The 19941-nt window shown below is 38.4% G+C and overlaps 1 protein-coding gene and 1 non-coding gene across 3 annotated transcripts in view; both read right to left on the bottom strand.

Moving 5' to 3' along the window:
- Positions 1–19360, bottom strand: part of CRCP (CGRP receptor component) — a 44646-nt gene extending 25286 nt beyond the window's left edge. For both annotated transcript variants that reach the window (XM_076354598.1, XM_076354597.1), the window contains exons 1-4: positions 19216–19360; positions 15540–15576; positions 12069–12167; positions 8735–8829 (exon numbers count right to left, since the gene is read on the bottom strand). In XM_076354598.1, coding sequence (XP_076210713.1) covers positions 8735–8829; positions 12069–12167; positions 15540–15576; positions 19216–19223 — 239 coding nt within the window. In that variant the 5' untranslated portion in view covers positions 19224–19360. The remainder of the gene's footprint in view (positions 1–8734; positions 8830–12068; positions 12168–15539; positions 15577–19215) is intronic.
- An 87-nt stretch (positions 19361–19447) lies between these two features.
- On the bottom strand, positions 19448–19518 carry TRNAG-GCC (transfer RNA glycine (anticodon GCC)). The gene has a single exon. It is a non-coding gene; the product is annotated as a tRNA-Gly (tRNA).
- Positions 19519–19941: the final 423 nt, after the last annotated feature.

Raw genomic sequence — 19941 nt, 5'->3', positions numbered from 1 at the left:
GCAGCTTGATGTTTAAAACAAGAGACTATTAAGAGCATGGCTGAATTTAACACTGAACTGAGAGCACCACTGTTGGCTGCCTTATTGTCAAAAAGATAAGGTATCTATAACTGCTGCCATTTACTACTATCATAAGCAATGAAAGGACAAGAATAAAACCTTAATATTGACAGGAGACAAGTACTGAAATCCTTTAGACCAGAATTAAAATTGAAAGCAGGTCATTTAAGGAATCAATGAGAGAAAAACCCCACCCTTGTAAAACTGTAGCAAAAGACATCACTGCCATAAAAGCAGAAGTCCTAACAGAGCTGGGTAAAGAATATTAAACAACATCTTCAGCACACAAAAATCTGGCCAATTCATCAGAATGAATGTATGAAAGATTTAGTGCTTTTTCCTCAAGAGCTAGGAAACTGCCTGGTTCAGTGCCTGGAGCACTTGACGGAGATGCAGAAGCTGGCACTCTGGTCCTGGCTTTCAACGTTATTTGCTTTATGGTCCCCAGCCAAGCACGTGTCTGTGCCTCAGTTTCCAGAGATCTAAAACAGAGACAACATTTGCAGCTCTCACCGGAGAGCTATGAGGATATCTACTTGTAAAACACTTCCCCCTCCTCCCAAAGCCCTACTTACAAAGACAGACTTTTACTTTCACTGTTTAATGAATTCACACAGGTTTCTCACTGCGCTGTACACTCACATGCCACTCTGGAGATCAGAGCCTTTTCAAGCAAGTCTTTCTTTACTTTTGCAGCAAGACATATCCCAATCCAATCCTACAGCTCCACCACATCTCCAGATAAAACATATTATTTGACTTTTACAAAAGAACACATGAAAGAAATTTCCTCATATTCTTGTTTTTCAAAGTAGTATCTTTGAAATTTGTTGCTGACAATAATTCAGAGCCAAATAAACAGGATCAAATAACCAAAGCCATATCATGCCTGTGCTAAAGAATGCAAATCTTATTTATCCAGAGCTATTTAGAACAGGTAGAGCTCCATCGTGTTTATCACAGAAAAATTACTGGCAGAGCAGGTAACAACAGAAATAAATTAAAACCAATTACACATTGTGACTAAAACAATCAGTTAGTGAAACTGTTCATGTTTCCTGAAGACAAGAAATACAGGACACAATAAAAAAGGTCACCTCTCAAAGACTTTTTTCTTAGAAGCCATTAACATTACTATAACTCATTAGGGAACAGATGGAAGTTTTACAGTCGGGACAAACGGATCTCAGAAGAACTACTTCAGCAAAGATGGTATCATTCAGAGTATTTGCAGTTTTTAAAATGTGTACAGAAGAATGAGAGATAATTTGTAAGCAGGTCATTAAAATGTGTTATCTGAAAAATTTCATGCCTGTTTTTGATCTGTAAAGCTCTCTACTGGAAAAATGACTCAGAACATCAAAAAGGAATTAGCAGCAGGGTGCAAAAAAACAAAAGCTACATAAATGACATTTCATCTGAAGGTGCTTGTGTAGTGTTACAGGGCTTTAGAAATTATAAACCCTAATTAACACTAAAAAATAATAATCTTTAGACATGTTAACATTATATAATTATGATTTAAACAATGCATTTGTTTTATTTACATGGAGACTGAATCCAAAGACACAGAGAAATGACCAACTATTCAGTAAGTGTCATCTGAAAACCGGTACCTAGCTTAGTTATTTGCTGATCAACCTAAATATCGTTCTGATAATGAAGATGTAAGTTATTTTATTTTGGCAAAATATTGCAAGATGGCAAAGGGATAGTTGACTGTAATTGCAGACATTTGGACAAGTATGTTGATACTAGTGTGGGTACACTGGATATAGTATGGGTAGATATGCTCCTCCTGCAATAGAGAACAGTAACATTTTATCTTTTCTCTTCTGTTTAGTAAATATCCAGCTGCTAAGATTATTTAAGAAATACCAAGCATGCATGTGTGCAAGACATGAACAGTTACCTCTGCTTAGTCGGGAGGTCCACGTTAGCAGCTCTTCCTGCTGTTCGTACAGAATACAGACATCCACTCCAACTACGAAAATCTGAGATCAGCTCAGGGGACCCTTTTGATGCTTTCGTCCCAGCTCTTCTCCCTGCGTGCAATTTCTGACCTTCCCTACTCCTAACAAATGGAGCAACCAGAAGCGTACTACTCTTGGCATCCCCTCGAAGCAAACACTCACAAAATGCCTGTGAGGCTCAATGTTGCAATAGAAAACTGGATTCCTCAGCCCCCAACACCAGCAGTAAGCAGTGTAGCACTGCATGCAGTATGAGTTGAAGCTCAGTACCCACTGCACTGACTTCTTTAAGACTGATAGCAGAAGTTGACTGTTAGGGTCAGCGTCTCTGTGTACCTGGGATTTCTTGCTAGCACATACACAAATTAGAACCTGAATGCCCGCAACTCCATCAGAAGGAAGCTTTAAGGAAGGCTGGAAGCCTGAACATGCATCAGTATTGGTGCTGACTGCAGTATTTTGCATGGGCACAGGCATGATAAGCCTGAATTTAGTCCATGCTCCATTACATCCAAAAAATAAAAGGAACTTTTTCCAACTCAGATGAATCCACCTTTACACTTTCTACGGCATGCACGTTTACACTCACGCTCATTAAATAAAAAGGATAACTGTCCCATTCAACTAAACAGAAGGTGAAGAATATTTTCAGTTTAATTGCCCCCCAAAAAGTAAGTCTGTATTTTCTTTGGACTGTGTGGATTTTAGTAACACTGTTTGGAACATGAAAGCTGCTCATTCAAGAGAAGAATACATACAAAAGATGAGTGACAGTTGAAAGCCATTTTCTCACATAAAAGCAAGATTCCACTAATCAGAGTTAATCGTCCGTTATGCAGACTCTTACAGGACCTGCCTAGTAAGAAATCCCAAAATGGCAATTACTGCTGTTAGGCTGAGCAGTGCCTCCCCACTACTAGGCCACATCCAGCAGTAGCTGAAACTCAGCTGGAGCCAAGATCAGCATTTCCAGCTGAGGGCAAAATGATGTGGAGTGGGCTTTGGGACACATAAAGCTCGGGCTGCAGGAGACAAAAACGCGTGCAGTTATGGGAAAAGAAAATGGGTCTGAGGTCTGCGTTTGAGGGGAGAGTGTATATTGTAGGAGGTGAGGATGTAGGATTACATTGCATTCACAGTAAAAAAAAAAAAGTTCTCCTAGAAGACAAAAAAAAAAAAAAAAAAAATCACTGTCTTGTGGTCAAGATCACACTGCATGTTTGGGTAGACAGAATGGACAGCACATTGCTACAGTGCATAATAAACTCACAGATTCTAAAAAAATAATAAAAACAGTTACACAGTGTGCTGCAAATTGTGACAAAATGTATCCTCTTCTGACAGCAGCTAGCCAAATATTTGCAGCATTTATATTTTAACCAAAACCTCGTATTGAATGTCTTTGTATTGCTGTTTTTTACCTACTGAACTCCTAGACTGTATGTAAATATATATGTATGCATGTTTTGTTTTTCTAGGAAGAGATCTATAGGCACGGGTAAGAAGGGAACAATATTAGTGCCAAGACACAGCACACAGAGCTAAAAAAAACCCCTAAAACATCTGTGACTGTGCAGAGGCAAATTTATCCTCAGGAATGTATGTTTTTTAGTTGCTAGGAAAACCATAAAGTAACAGCAGTCCACATAACCATTATTTTATTACTAGCTGAAAATACTTAAGAGTCAAATCCTATGGTCTTGAGTCAACCATGGCAACTCATGTAAAATGTTGTCTGAATCAAGATCACAGGATTTGGCTGATTTCGAGCAGTCCCGAGCTGTGGTCTGTGAAATCACAGTACCAGTCTGCGCAAACAGACCGGGCTGTATTCTCCACAGGGGTTACCGCTGTACTTCAATGTCGGTACATTTGTGTGGGATGAAATCTGAGAGCTGCTAATGGTATCTGAATGCAAAAAACTGAGCAACGCTGCCACGGATCAAAGGGTTAATTTCAAATCAATTCAGTGGGAAACACAATGGTCTTTTGAAAGACTGTTAAATGATGCTATTGTTAAACTAGCACCGTCCTGACTTTGGTGTTGAATATTCAGTTTGAAAGCTGTGGAGGAGACAAAAATTAGAAAGTAAATCATCCAGCCTTTAACATTGTAGAGGTTTATATTTGTTGTAGTTTTTGGCAGTAATGAGGGAAAATACTTTCTGAAAGTACTACTAATTTTAAGCTCAATACTTCCTTGAATGTGTTGATTTAAAGACAAAAAGGGCAATGTTTATATCCAATTTTTAAAATTATGATAATACGCAGCGATTGGAAATTTGATTATTCCAAAATTAGATCTAAGATAGGCTATCAGTAACAGGAAGAAGTACAAGTTGAGCCAATTTTCATTTAACCGCAATTACAGAGCGCAAGCTTAATAATGTTCTTTTCATGCAATGCCATTCGCACTACCTTACAAAATATGAAGCCATTCCAGGGACTAAAACTGGAAAATTAGCTGCCAGTGGCATACTGTATTTCCAAGTACAACATGGCTTACTGTACTGTAGCGTTAGCCAAAGCTTGAGGCCTCAACAAGGTAATAATAAAATTCACTATGATGTCAGTTCAGAGCTTTTCATTTTAAAAAAAAAAACAACTCAGTTCTACAGTTTCAATTTTACCAAAATAACTGATGACAAGGAAAAACCTGTGCTTTACCATACTTTACTGACTATATCAGTGAAATACAGGTTTAGATGTCTTTGAATTTGCTCCATTTAGCAAGGCAGCTATCTGAAATGACTCTGAAAGGTTTAAGTTGTTTTTACATGTCAGTATTTATTTTTAAAATTTGTCTTTTAGGAAAAGTTTTTTTTTTTCTGCCTGTAACACTAACGAGAAAAACCCATCACAAAATTGATGGCTATCAGCAGAAAAGATATGCTGGTCTGTTAACCTGGTATTTTGAGTAGCAAATATCAGCAATAACAGAAAGAAAAGACTTGGGGTGGTTTTACAGGAACTGCACCATTCGCCAGCACAACACTATCAGCTCTGTAACTGGAGCCAGAATGTTTTAGGACATCACGTGTAGCCTAACGAGCAATGCATTCTGCATGGTTAGTATGGCAGGTTTGTAGAAGGAGGGCAGGAAAAATGAGAATTCACTTGATTAAAAACTCCGTTCTTTAAATGGATGTGCCTCAATTCTTGGTGCCTCTCTGGATGGTGTCTGGTCTTCACTACCTTGAAATTCTCACATACACTAGCACAACCTAGTGCTTGTGTGCTGCAATAACATGCTGAGCAGGGAAAGTCAGCTCCTCACACTACCTACCTCCATCAGGTTTTTAGATACAGCTGCAAATCCTTCTTACATTCAAAGACCCGAAGTCCTCATATTAGAAAAGAAGTTGCTGAGCCTAATTAACAGCACAAACACACTGCTTAGTTGTCTCCTCCTCGATTAGATGCAGAGTCATAACAAGGAATTTAAATGGCAGAGGAAGCAGTCTAAGATGAGGGGGCGTTTCTGACTAGTCATGCCTTTTAACCAGAACCTCTTGCAATGAGAAAACAGAAAACGCTGCTGTGCCCTCACTGGGGACAGGCACCAACTAACATATCTTAAATCAAATCAGCTACCTTCAGAAAACTGTTAGCAGCACAGACAGCATATGACCTGCTAAGAGATTAAGGGAGAGAGCACATCTTTGAATGCCTTGCCCAGAAAGGAAGTAGCAAAGACAGACTCTGGAGTTCATTACTCTTTGTGGGAGGAAAGGTCATTACAGCGAGATCATACAAGCAAGGTCCTGGAGAGCAAATATTGCAGGTTCTTTCCTCTCAAAGGGGAGGAAAGCTCTCTACCAGCTAACTGGAACGAAATCTCTAGCGAAGCCTTTTACCACCTCCATCCCACAGAATGGAAATGATTAAAAGCCTTTAGTTTTTAATTTATTTAACAACAGAGCAGTGTCGAAATGATCTTGGTTATGAACCAAAGGGTAGTTCAAAATTTCCTTAGAGGCGTTATTATTATTTTAAGCAGTTTAACATAAAGTGCATTATATAGTAATTGCACACCATATGCTTTCTGTGTTTTGGTGAGAAGAGGCTGCCAGATGGGCTCTGATACTTCTAGCTTCAAGTGTCTGAATGGAAAAGATTAGAAGAAAGAAAAAGTGCCAGGATCACACTAAACAATTCTGTTTCTTATTATGTAAAGTACGTGGTAAATGCAGTGCTGGCAAGTTCTTTACCAGATGACAAAGATATTAACTAAAAGTAAAGTTGTAGAGGATGCTCAAGACATTAAGGTATCACAGTCCAATCTGAGTTCTGATAAGCCATAAACATGGTAAATTTGTAACCTAAACTAGTGGATGGCTCTTCACTCCTGTCCTTCTGCCATTATGCAGAAGGAAAGGACTTGGGAGTAATTCTCTTGCTTATCTTACAGACTCTGATTGAAAAAGGACAGAGAAGATGATACCTAAAACTAAAAGCATTTCCTAGCAGCCATAAAAAAAAAAAATAAAACAGTCAAAAAGCTCATTTAAAGCTTGAAACTATTTCAAGCTTTGCAGCAGTGCTGTATTCAAGTTCAAAGAACAAGCAGGCTTGGGAAGGTGAATATTTGGGTAGGTGTTTTACAAAACAGTTAGACAGTCTGGTGTAAGACATTCTGTAGCTAGAATTCTCTGTGTATGACCCAACATCATCTAGTACTTCACTCTCAGAGATACCATAAGGGGGAGCACATGTGGTCAAGGTATCTAACGTGATAACAGAGCTCCCCTGCCTTTTTTGTAAGAGTTAACCCTGAGGTCCTGGTCAAATTCTACCAGAAATAAGTTTAGAAATGAGCTTTAGAACAAAAAAAGCCCTTTGACTTTTAATGGGACTCTTACACCTAACTCATTCAGCTACTTCTAAAAAATCCTATTCTGCCTTTTTAACTCCCCCTGGCTTTTTGCTGTGATACAGCATTCTTCTGGTGCTTTCCTAACTGCTGCCCTGCACACACTGAACAAGCTTATTTCACTTCAAAGAGGACAACTGTTCCACAGTACCAGAAATCAGGGATGCTCACTACTTACTCGAAGAAATAGTTTGTTGCCGATTTTAAGATACTCTCTTTCATTTCCATGCTATCAGCTCTTTACAGTAAAGAGTATTTTCTCCGTACTTAAATACCTCAATGTCAGAAAATAATTAGGGTATTCTTGCCCACTACATAAATTAGTATCCTGCTATATAAAATGAGCTACGGGAGTACTAAACACTGACATACTGACCTGGCAACTTTAGCTCTACAAAAGAAAGCACTACAAGCAAAGTTACAATACCCATGACAAAGCTTCCAAGTACTAGCACCCCTGTGTCTGCAACGACAGCAATACTGTGATCAGAGCTGCTGATATACTGCATGTGAGCGTAATTGTTTGTAGAGAGGGGGCACTGAAAGTCTACAAAATAGCTGACAATCTGCTTTCTACTCAACTTACTACGCTTGGAACAGGGTAAAAACTTGCCCCATAGCACCGCGCTCTCCAGATGCTCTCACTTTGCGTTTCTTTTTGTGACACAATCAAATTATTAGTAAGAGCCTCCTTCCCAGAGCATGAACTCCTTGGGTGTCCTTCCAGCAGCAAAGAAAAACGCAGTCGGTGTCCATACAGCATAAACTACTCCTTTGTGAGGAGGGAATCATTTAGAAGCAACTAAATCATTGATTTTTCTGCTTTAAAAATCAGATGATTGATTAGAGCTGTCCAAGCAAGTAGCCAATTGATTAAATTTCTTTTGCGTCTGATTATTTACAACAGGCTTCACTCACACTCTGGAGAGAGGTTTGAGAGGATCATGCATTTCAAGCACTGTGAATAGGCATTCACACCATTGCCAAAGAGGAAGAATGCCCTTTGAGTCTTCTTTTAACTGTGAAGGAAATCTTTTCTTTTCTATGCTGTACTTCCCAAAATAAGAATAATGAACTGTATGTTCAGCTTTACGAGAAACTGCAGGGCGGGGAAGGTTGGTTGACACAATATTTAGGTAACTGAAATGTAAATCTCAGAAATCCTAGTGAACACAAATAGCAATGGACAAACAGCACAAAAAGAGAAGATGAACATCTTAATTTGCTGAACGTCAGTTAGAGAGCATAACCCTGAGAGATGATATGTAGCAGCTGGGGTTCACAAATTCACATAAAGCTTAACTTTAGAATAACATTCTTTCCCATACATCTATATTAGGATTTTATTTACTTATTACCTCCCTGCAATACAGTCACCTTTTTCGCCTCTTAGGAATGAATGCATTTTTGCTTAAGGAAGTTCATAAAAATAAGACTGATACCAAACCGAGGTTGGGTTGGGGTTGTTTTTGCAGTTCTCTTACTATGTTCAAAACCCATTTACAACTTACAACTTCTTCCACAGAAAACATTTTATGAATTCTACTTTGTGCTTGGACCATGTGAAACCATGCTAAAAACAAACATACTGATAAGAATCTGTTTGAGAAATACATTGGTAAACACAGGCCCACTTAAGGAAATACTCATCCATGTAGGCATTAACGAGTGAAGGAAAAGATGTTTGGATGAGTATTTAAATAATGGCAGAAAATACTTAAAATACGTTAATCAAAACCAGACAGAGTATCATACTGTGTACATGGGGATCAGTTTTTCAACACTGCCATGAGTTTATACTTTTATTCAAAGGCACATGTCTACTTACTTGGTTAGCTTATGGCCTTTCATTGCTACGAGGAAATCTCTCACAGTCTCAGGACTCTGGTATCTACAGGGTGTTTTTGAAATGTACTTCAGTGTCTGCAACGGATAGAAAGAAAGTATACATTATTTCACAGTTAGTATTTGCTTTACCAGTTGTGTATGGAACAAGCTGATTTTGAAGTTTCCTCAGTACTCCTCAGAAAAATTGGAAAAGGCAATTCAGGTTTTTGGGTTTGGCTTGTTACCTTTTTTTTTTTTTTTTAAAAACAGTGGGAAGTGCTGTCATAGATGACACAGATCACTCACATTTTTCTGTCTTCAGTAAGACTATACTGATGTTTGCTGAGGGAGTAAGAAACAGGCAATATGTAACTACAACTTTATATAATGGAAATTACATTAGTATTTATCCAGAAAGCCCCAGTGAATTCATTCTGTAAAGACATGACCCAGCCAGGTCATTACACACCCAGGTGAGAATGACAGCTTTGACTATTCCCTCTGTGGCTGTGGACGGCCATTTACCTGATCTGTTCAAAGCCCAAAGTCACATGTTGAAGAAGACAGGAAAGGAGTGAGTTTTAGCTCTGTCTACTAAAAATCACCTGCTGTTTGTGAAAGACATTTGCTTTCTTGGTTCGAAATAATCTCAGGTGATGCTGAGACTGTGATCAACACATACCGCTCTGCTGAATAGTATCACTCAGATATACTTTTCCTTTTAAAACCAGTAAACATTTACACATTCAAAGCTAGTTTAAAGAGGTACCAAGATAAGGGATTTGGTGGTTTTTTGTGGTGTTTATTTTTTGTTGTTTTGTTTTGGTGTTTTTTTAAAAGCTTCACTTTTAACACTTCAGAAAAGTTGAATACTCTTCATCCTTAAAACCATCTTACCTTCTGCCAAGTTTTCCTGTGCTCAGTGCCAGGGATACTCTCACTGCCAACCCATAACTAACTCATTAAGTTCTCCAATCTATGGATGTTTTCATCCTTTATATGCATATTTGGCAATGCTTTCTTAAAGTTCATAGAAGCAGGTTAGGTGGGTTGTCATGAAAATCTGCAAGAATACTGTAGTATTAGAAATGTTTATCTGACTTGAAACAATTTATCTTTGCTCCATTTTTTACATGTAACGCCTATCAACCTCAGCTAACTTTTGCAGCAGATATTATGTCTGCTTTATTTAAAACAGCACGACACCTAGCAGACAGCTAATGTAATTACCTAATGTAATTTGACCCGAGTAAAAAAAAATTGTCGATTAAAAAAACCCACACAAATTCCAGTTCACAGCTGTCTTTTCACTGGAAGTAGCTCAGAATCTTCCTGAACGTTGCTTTGATTAGACCCCAAAATGAAGAGTTGGAAATAATGGGCATGAATGGAAAAGTCAAGGAAATCCTTGCATTGTCTGCATTGTGTGCATCAGCAACTGAAGGATTTAAGAGAGTATTGTTAATGCTTGTTTTGAATTAAGGAACAAAATCTTCATCCGTTGACACTGCATAGCTATACATAAAGCTTAAAAGTATCAATGCAACTGACTCATGATGCACTAATTGGATTGCAAACACAGAGACGTGTGGTAGGACACCACATGCACAGATTATCTATAATAATAATAAAACCCCATAAAATTCTATATGATACCCTGAGTTTCTTTCTCAGAAAATCTTTAAACTGAGTATTTATATTTGAAAACTATGCAAATGTATTTCCAGTGTATTTCCATTAAAATCTGTTATCATTTAAAAATGTTAGGTAAAGGAAAACAGATTTCAACAACACAGGATAATTCATCCTACTTAACAGATAGAGTATTGATGAAATATGAATCACTGGTATTCTTAAGGACCAGTTTCACTGGACTACTGAGAAATATATTTAAAAGCACAATAAGGTGTTAGATAACCCTCCCTTCTCTGAGTCCCGTCGTGACCTTTTCAGATAAAATGGGAGTTATTATACACCAGTAATGACTGAAACGAAATCATCTTATATTATTACATGATATTATATTATCATGTAATAAGATTGTTCAATAGGGGTAATTTCTTTTCCAGTTTAGTCTTTTTTGGCAATTTCAGATCAATTAAAATGCCAGACATACAGCAAAACATAGCTCCAGTTTAGCAAGCTTCATCTAGTTATTTCAGTACCAATGGATACAAGCCTGCACAGAGCTCATGAAGACATACTCAGCGTGAATAAAAACAGTCCTGCAAGATCAAATTCTGGTTTTCTTTCAGTCAAATATAGAGAAAATGTACCTAGAGTTTACACCAGCTTCACTCCATGCTCAAAAACGAGCATCCTATAGGTATTTAACATGTAGCAATATAACAAGGCAATTAAAGCTTTAAGGTGTATTCTGACAAAATATACTTACAGGATCTTTCTCAGTTGTTTTAAAGAGGTACAGGAAGAGACTGTTAGTCTCCATGAAGATTTAAATTAGATTTTTTTGTAAGCCTCTATTTTGTTGAATATGAGGCTTAGGAATTACCACTCTAACTTTTCAAACAAAGCCAGAACTAAAACAAAAACAAAGCCTAGGCCAAATCTTATTCACATGAGTAGTTTCACTGCTCAACAGGATTACTCATGCAAGCAAGGCAAACTGCCTGCAACTCACTGCCAATCGTGGTGCTACTCATGCAATTCTCTGACACAGGCACAATAGGTGACACTGCAAGTCTATTATGAAGTTGCTAATGTGAGGTATTTAGAATGTTAACATTTGTATTATATGATTTTAAAAGTTCTTCCTTGCAATAGATTGAACATTTATTACCAATCTGGCATCCAACTGATGTTGCTGTCTGTACATGTGATTTTGTTATTCAGGTTGTCCATGTCTTGCTCTTTTGACAAAAAACAACAAAAAACCAAAACCAACAAAAAAAAAATCTATTTCAATGGGAAATTATTAGTTTAATTCTATTAATAAGAAAATACCTGTGCCTCAGCTTTGAAACCGTGATTAGGTGGTATCATCAATTCATCATATGATACCAAGTTCTTCTGCCCTGTGTCTTAAAAGGATAGAATATTTGGAATCACACACCCCCCCCCCCCCAACTAAACAGTTAAAATAGAAGGGGGGGTTATTCTTTTTGTGATAGATTTTAATAAGAGCAGCTGCATGCCTCTGCCTTGACAGCGCAGTTAGCCTACAACCTAAATAAACTGACCACAGAAAAGTGGCAAAAAAAAATTAGTGTTTTTTAATAGGGGAAATTTGATACAAAATTATTAATATACAGACCTAAGGATGTGAATTACTCCAGCTTGGGCTAATTTGCAAAGGAATTTCCAGTGCTACTCACTTCATACACAATTGTGTTCAGGTTCTGCTGACCAGAGCTCTGCTTGTTCTTTCCACTCTCTTTGCGCTGCTGCTTAAGATCAGTAAGTAACTGGAACACCTGGGGAAAAAAATAAAGTGTTTTAGACCATTTGAGAGTATTTTACCTAAAAATATTACAGCAGAAAAACATAAATGAACAATGCAAAATCCTAACAACCAAACAACAAGAAGCGTGGCTTCTTTGGGTGAATGCACCGGCAATTGAAATGAAAAATATTTTGGCATCAGAATGATGAATAGGTATGTAAATAGTTTTTTAAAAATTGTGACTATTTTAAACAGATTTTCAGCACTTGTTAAATGTTACCCAAAAGCCCCAAAGGAGAAGCTGCCAGGATGAATCTATCCTACTTGTTTATCTTATCTCATGTCCTGAACAGAGTTGGGTCATAGACTGCTGTACTGGCACAGAGCTCCCATTTAAATATGAGTGATGCTTGAAGCAAAAAGTCACACAAGTTTATGGCCCTGCTGGATTTGTTATGACAGATGTACCTATAATATTAAAATGGATATTTGTTCTGTCTCACAGAGATGTAATTTTACATTATCTGCAAAAAAAAGTAAACTCTACAACTGTCACACTGCCAGGAACCAACTAAATAAAGGCTTGACCTATAGATGCTCCTGAGATTAGTGATCCTATTGTAAATTCCAGTGGAGTTATTCATAATGGTATATGTTACAGTGACCAGCATGGTGTTATGGTGTGTTAAGCCACAAAGATTAAATTAGCTCCCTATTTCATCACAGTGTAATACAAGCAGACATTCCCGAAAAGAATGTAATAAAGTTGTCTTCACATTTATGATGCAGTGAATATTAATGTAGGAACGAGATTCAGAGGGTAGGTCTGAAGGCAAGGAAGATGTTTTGATTTTTGCAACTGTGCTTTGTCAAATCTGTTGCAACACATCTTTATTCATCATAGCTAGATACGCAGCAAAATGTTGAGTTACTCTTTTATTCCCATATTAAATCACATTAGGTTGAAATTTCTTCAGATGTTTTGCTTCAGGCTTTACGGTATATCCAGAGCCAATAACCACAGCAAAGCAACAGACCACTTCTTACTGTTTATCCCCTAATTTTTAACTAGCTTCATTCAAGATCCAGATCCAATGGCATTATAAACTTACAGGTCCACAGAAATAAAATACAAACATTTCTGGACAGTGAGAAATAAGAACATTACCAGCTATGAATCCTGCAATTACTTTATACTGTCTTCTATGAAAAAGGAACACCTTGTGTATCAACCACCAGTAGTCAATCCTCACTTGAAAGCCAAAACTGAAGCTATGAACTTTTATCTAATTAAGTATTTGAAGAAAATATAGCCAGTGATGAGATACAAAATGACAACTGCAAACTCACAGAATAAATGTAGGCATAGGACATACAACATGTCAGTCCTGAACACTCCTTTCAAACACCACTTTCTGTGCAAAATATTACCTCGATGAAGAGAATGCTAGCTATGCCAGTCAAACTGCAACTGGGAAGAGGAGCAAACAGAAAGGGATTGTAGTTTTAGGGGAATCAGTACTTTGAAGAGCAGTGAAAAGCCATGAACCAAAAGCCTATAGCTGCAGACACTGCAGATCCCTTCCTGCAAAGGATCGAAAAGCTGCATGCATGCCAACTGCTGTGAAAGGGAAACGAGAAATAAGCACTCTCATCAGTAACTTCGCTTTCCACTTCCTTTTGCTCTTTTTCAACACACATGGTACATTCACCAACAAAAAGACTCAGCTGAAGAAAGTTCTGGCTGAAGAGCACGAAAAATGGATTCTGCAGTTCTCCCTGTTCTGGACCATACCTGTAGGACACCTATAGATTTTACATAATGTGACTGACACCACCACTTGAACCTCAGCAGGCAGTAATACCTAGATTCCAACAAATATCCCAGCAAACGAAGAAGAAAGCAGAGATGATTTTGCAATAAATAATCTCTGAAATACTTGCTATTTTCTGTACTGCAATAGTACATGTTTTTAACAAACAGATACTTAATACTAGTTTGGCTGACGGAGTATCATCTATTTCTTAGGCAAGACAGTTCTTTCCAAGTATCTCATTAAAGCTCTTCTAACAGTCACCAGATGGTTGCTCTGCTGGACGCAGACAGATGCAGCTCAAGATAAAACATTTCAAGATTTCTTTCAGAATAGGATGAAACAGCTGCGCAACTTTCAAGCTTCAGCAATAAAACAATATAAACAAAGCACTTGGGTTATTAAAACCGTTAAAAAAATTACATTCATAAACAAAGCACCGAAATCTTTCCATTACCTGGTTGAAGTTAAACCAATAAGAACACTACATTTCTTTCTACCTCACTAAAAAAATACCTTTATTCAGGAGAGAGGAAAATGATTCAGAACTTATCTACACTAGAAAATATGGGTTTTTTTGTTTATTTGTATGCCAATATCCATTGTTTGTTATGACAGGGCACTGTAGCTTCCCCATGACATCAGATCAAGGTACATCACTGGCTTCTAGGCGTGTTTATCCTGAGTAACACATCTCAGATCAGCAAACTGCCTCATGCTTACTATAACCTAAACTGCTTTGGAAACACCTCAAGGTCTTTGAAAAAAATACTGTCGAGCATTCAGAGGTGGAAGACTGCATTTCCAGTAGCACTGGCTTTAATAAAACCATGCATTAATGAGTTATAAATTCTCAGATGATACTGCACATCACAAGGTTAAAGTTAAATACAAAAGATTGATTCTAGCAGCAGCCATCTGTGAAAGATGTCTGAATTTTTGTGCAAGAATTTTTATTTGCAATGTTAAAGAGACTCCAGCAATCAGCGTGTCACACACTTGGTGGTACATTGGCTTATCATAAGACAAAATTAAAAAAAAGATATTTTGGACATTGCTGCCCAGCTACAGAGGTGTCAACATTCCCGATTTAGGATCCGATGCATCACACATCATACAAAGCACCAGTGAATCCAGTGCACTTGCCCAAATACACAAGCATTTAAAGATGTGGAGAATCAAATCCTAAATAACAAACCACCACACGCAAGAGGATTCAACAAACTAACCACACTGCAACAGTGTAAACACAACACGTAAAAGCATTTAACTTTACGACAGTAAAGTTACTGACATTCTAAAGATCTGCTCCTCCTCTATTTGAAAAACATATTTATATCTGTTTTTACAGATTTAGGACCAACCAAATAATAATACAGTACCCATTACTAGTGAAAACTAGTAATTTTCTAGAAAACTAGATTGTCTTTAAAAAGCTTTTTTTTTAAATAACAAATCAAATGGGGGAGGGGGGGAATCACATGCAGGTCTTGCTGACTGCCACTGGCAATTTTCAGCTTCCAAAGTATACAAGTGAGTGATTACAGCTTTAAACTGCTGGTTTAAAACCAGGACATAGATAAACTTACCTCAAAGTTACTTAGCAATGCGGCATTTGCATCTTTTCTAGAAGGAAAAATGAAAACTATTAATTTATGTTCTAAAACTGCCTAAAATTTTTCTTTGCTGAGTCACGCAGACTCTAAAAGAACAGACGCTACTTTCATAAAGTTAAAAAAAAAAAAAATCATCAATAAATCTATTTTTGGTGATTATACAATTACCAAGTTGTTGCCACCTCTGAAAAATATTTTTCCATATTGTTAGTATAATTATTACACAAATATACAGCATATTTTGCACTATTTGCCCCATAAATCATAATACACTTATACAACATAAACTTTTTACTCAGCCGCACTATTTCATTCACTCACCCAATTTTACAAACTAAAACCGAATTGCCTTGCCTCTTCCTTACAAAAAAGGGCCTCCAGTTTTATTTGAATAAAGACTGACAGGAAAAATCATTCAGATTACACACACTATTTATTTATTAGTCACGAGTATGGAAAAAGAAAATATAATTACTACGCTTAGTACAATGTACATATGTGTGTGTGTATAGATATAGATATGGCACTCTATTTACACATACTGTACTGAGTAAAAAAAAAAAACCAAACCAAACCTTATTGCATCTCCTCTTTATTTATTCTTTGAATCATTATGTGGCTACTCCTTTATTAGCAGGGCAAGGCTGAGTTTCTCATTTTCCACCATCCAAATACTTCCCTACAAATTCTGTCCCAATTAAGCAAGCATCGTTATCCACTGCTGGTAGGCTGAATGCACTGAGTCAAGCACATATTTAGACTAATCGCACCTCTATTATTACCGGATATTGTAATTTTATATTTTTAAATTAAAAAAAGGGAGAAAGACTGACGCAGAACATCCTATATTCCCTGAACAACACATTCTGCTGAGCAGTCAGTAGCCACAACAACAGAAAGTTTCCATACAAAAGGAAAAAAAGGCCTCTCAGGTCTGCGCAGCAGCTTATTAAAAAAAAAAAAAAAAAAGAAAAAAAAGGTACAATGTATTGTTAAGCACCGTCAACTGTTTGAATAGAACTGCCACGGTCACCACTTTCAAACAAGTTAAATGCATCCACAAACTTCCACAGGTTCTACCATTGTTTTTAAATGAAAAGGACCTTCTAAAATACGCTGAGATGAACTTCAACTTCCATCTCGCTGACTCGAGTGAAACTTCAGCAAGTGAGCTCACACGCGCGTTAATTTTCATTCATGTTTTACAAACCACATAGCTTTTGTTGTTAGGTAAGTGCAATTCTTCAGAATGTTTGCATTCAGGCTATTGCTACAGAAATCCCTATCGATCAAAGACATTCTTTGTTAGAAATAATAATGCTATGTAAGTATTATACAGGGAATTATTCTGTTAAATAAGTGAAAGGGTCATATAGAATAAATACATTACTATGTAAACGAGTGCGAAATCTATCTGAAATTAAGACAATCACTTCTTTTTTAATTCAAAAACACTTTGTCATTCAGAAAAATATTTTTTTTTCTTCTAACAATGGATAGCAAATGATTCAGTCTCAAGTCTTCAACAATTTTTGTTGTGCTGAAATACCAGAATTATAAACTGATAAACAAGACCAGTTTCAAAAACTTTTGCAGAACTTATAAAGTAGAAATACAATTTTCTTCAGTCCTAACTCTCATGAATCAACTATCAATTTTACATTTAGAAAACAAGAAATTATAAATAATGAATTCCAATGTATATTTTTAAATAGTCAACTAAACAGTATGCTTAATTTTTATGAGATTAAGACTTAAGCAGAAAGGAAAAAAAAAAGTCACGTTAACACCAATGTATAAACACTTTTTAGAATCTTTAAATAGGCAATATTTGCCCAAATTTTAGTCTAAACCAAAATATTACTGAGGTCTTCTGCATATATAAAAAAAATCTTAGTGTATGGCATCACACCTCTAAAAGTATCACTGATGCTTCAAAGTTTTTAAATCTACTGCTTAAAATATGTTGCATATTTAAACCACAATATTTCCTGGAGGGTTCTTTTCTCTAGTAACTGATACTTCCTGACATGGTAAGAACTTAAGAGAAGTTTTCCTAGTTGCAGAGCTTCCCTCTATGGAGGCCATCAGGCAGGAGGTACAAGATTAGGAAGATTAAATTCCAACAGCAATTCAAGTGCAAAATGGACTAAGTTGTTCCATTCCAACGCAAGGGACATCCCCCCTTGCACAGCTCCGGACTTCAGACCCCAGGTCTTCTACCTCTGATGCAGCTCCCTATTGGTACTAAAAGAGGCAGCACCAGTAAAATAAGTTGGGCTACTCAAGGTAATAAAAAACAAGCGGGTGTACAAGCAGCATCACAGTCTGATATTTGATATCATTACTAGTAAAGATATCAAATGCATCTTTCTCAGCAGGGCAGATCCTATCCTTCCTCACATGCAACAGTAACTTTGAGCCTGTGTATGTTTTCACAGCATTTTTCAGTATACAACAGCAAGAACAGCTCATTTCCCTGCAGGCTGCTACTCGTGTTAAGGCTAACGTAATACAAACCTGTATTTCAATGGCTGGGTCTTATTTGTTATCTGCTTTTAAATTTTACATATAGAAGATTTAATGATAATATATATAATAGCATAGAAGATTTAATGATAATAAAGCATCCATGGATAACACGAACTGCAGTAGCTCAGCTGATTTTGGTGGATGCTGACATACATCCCACAGGACTAGCATTCTCCATGCCCCCATTCATTAGAAACCAGCGCTGTGTACACGTATATAACCACACAACGTAATGGGCTCCACAGAACTCACGAGAATGAGTTTCTAAGCTTCAAAATAGGTCAAATCCTATTGTTTTGTGCCCAGGTGATGCTAACAAGACAGAAGCATGCACAGTGCTGTCGGGGTAGGAAAGCAACAAAACTTGCTGCCTGGGACGGCAACCTGGGGGCTGGCTGGTGTAACTGCCACGCACTACCAGCTAGCCAAAATTTTGACTCGTCTCTTGTATTTGCAATTGCTGGAGCACACCCGTTAGGTTTCCTCCTTCTCCACCATATTCAGCTCCTACAATGAGTCGTCTTCCTGACACTCACAGGAATAACTCTCTCCCAGAAGCTGCAGCAGAGGATTCACGTTTCACCCCTCCCGGGGCAGAACAGGAAAGGGAGCGCGAGGACACAGAAGGGGCAGGGGAGATGGGGACGGAGAGCGGGATTCAAGCTGAGCCACGACCCCTTTTGCCCAAACAAACAGATGCTTCAGCAAGATTTTTAAAGCAAACAAAAAAACCCCCTCAGTTTCTCATCAGAATGCCTGAACACACTGCTGATTATAGGGGCGTTAAAGGCCCAGTATACCACCCATACACTGCTGGTAGGCCCATATAGATATACCCACAAACACCACGGGCAGGCCCATATAGGTATAGCCACACACACACCACAGGCAGGCCCATATAGATGTACCCTCCCACACACACTGACTGCAGGCAGGCCCATATAGATACACCACAGGCAGGCCCATATAGATGCACCCCACACACACAGCCTGCAGGCTGGCCCATATGGCTATACCCCCCCACCCCGGCCCTGGAGCCCCCGCTGCCGCCACGGAAGGTCACAAACGGGGGGGGGCGGCAGCGGCCCGTCCCCGCGCCCTCGCCGCCGCTCCTTACACCTCCATCTTGTCCGCCCCGGGCACGGCCGTGCGCTGGGGCCGCCCCGGCCGCCGCCTCGCCGCGGAACTTCCCCCTCACACGCACACACCCGCAGCCCGCCCGGCGAGGTGAGTGTGAGGGAAGCCGGAGTTGAGCTAAAGGAGGTTTTGGGGGCCGGGACGGAAGCGGAAAAGGAAGGAGAAATAAGGAAGGGGGGGACGGGGGGGGAAGGGGAAAAAAAAAGGCCAACTGCATTGGCCGGGAATCGAACCCGGGCCTCCCGCGTGGCAGGCGAGAATTCTACCACTGAACCACCAATGCCAGTGCTGGAAACTCTTTTCCCGCCCCCTCTGTTGTAACTATTGTTGACAGAAAATAGTACAAACAATGTCACCTGCGGCAAAACGTGCCCTGAAAACCTACTCAGGTTCTGACAGCTAGCCACTGTTAAGTATGACAAGGGGAAAACTAGTCGTGTAAACAGAATACTGTAAGGCTGAAGTAGTTGTTTAATACTCCTATCATCTTTTAAAGCACCTGTACATATCTCTTATCAAGCTCATCGGCATCATGTCTTTTCCTACCATCACTGTGATTCTTTCCCATTTAACCTATGTGCTATTAAATTTTGCAAGAGCCCTCTTCATTCTCAAGAAAACTGAAGACACTTCATTGAGTGCAAATAGCTGAAAATCCCATTGGCTACAGCAAGGAAAATTGTCTGGCTCGGAGACTGAGGGCCAG

This window comes from Aptenodytes patagonicus, chromosome 17 (genome assembly GCF_965638725.1).
Source record: "Aptenodytes patagonicus chromosome 17, bAptPat1.pri.cur, whole genome shotgun sequence".
Lineage (NCBI taxonomy): Eukaryota > Metazoa > Chordata > Aves > Sphenisciformes > Spheniscidae > Aptenodytes > Aptenodytes patagonicus.
Note: the sequence above shows the minus strand (reverse complement) of the source record. Positions and strands in the feature narration are given on the sequence as shown.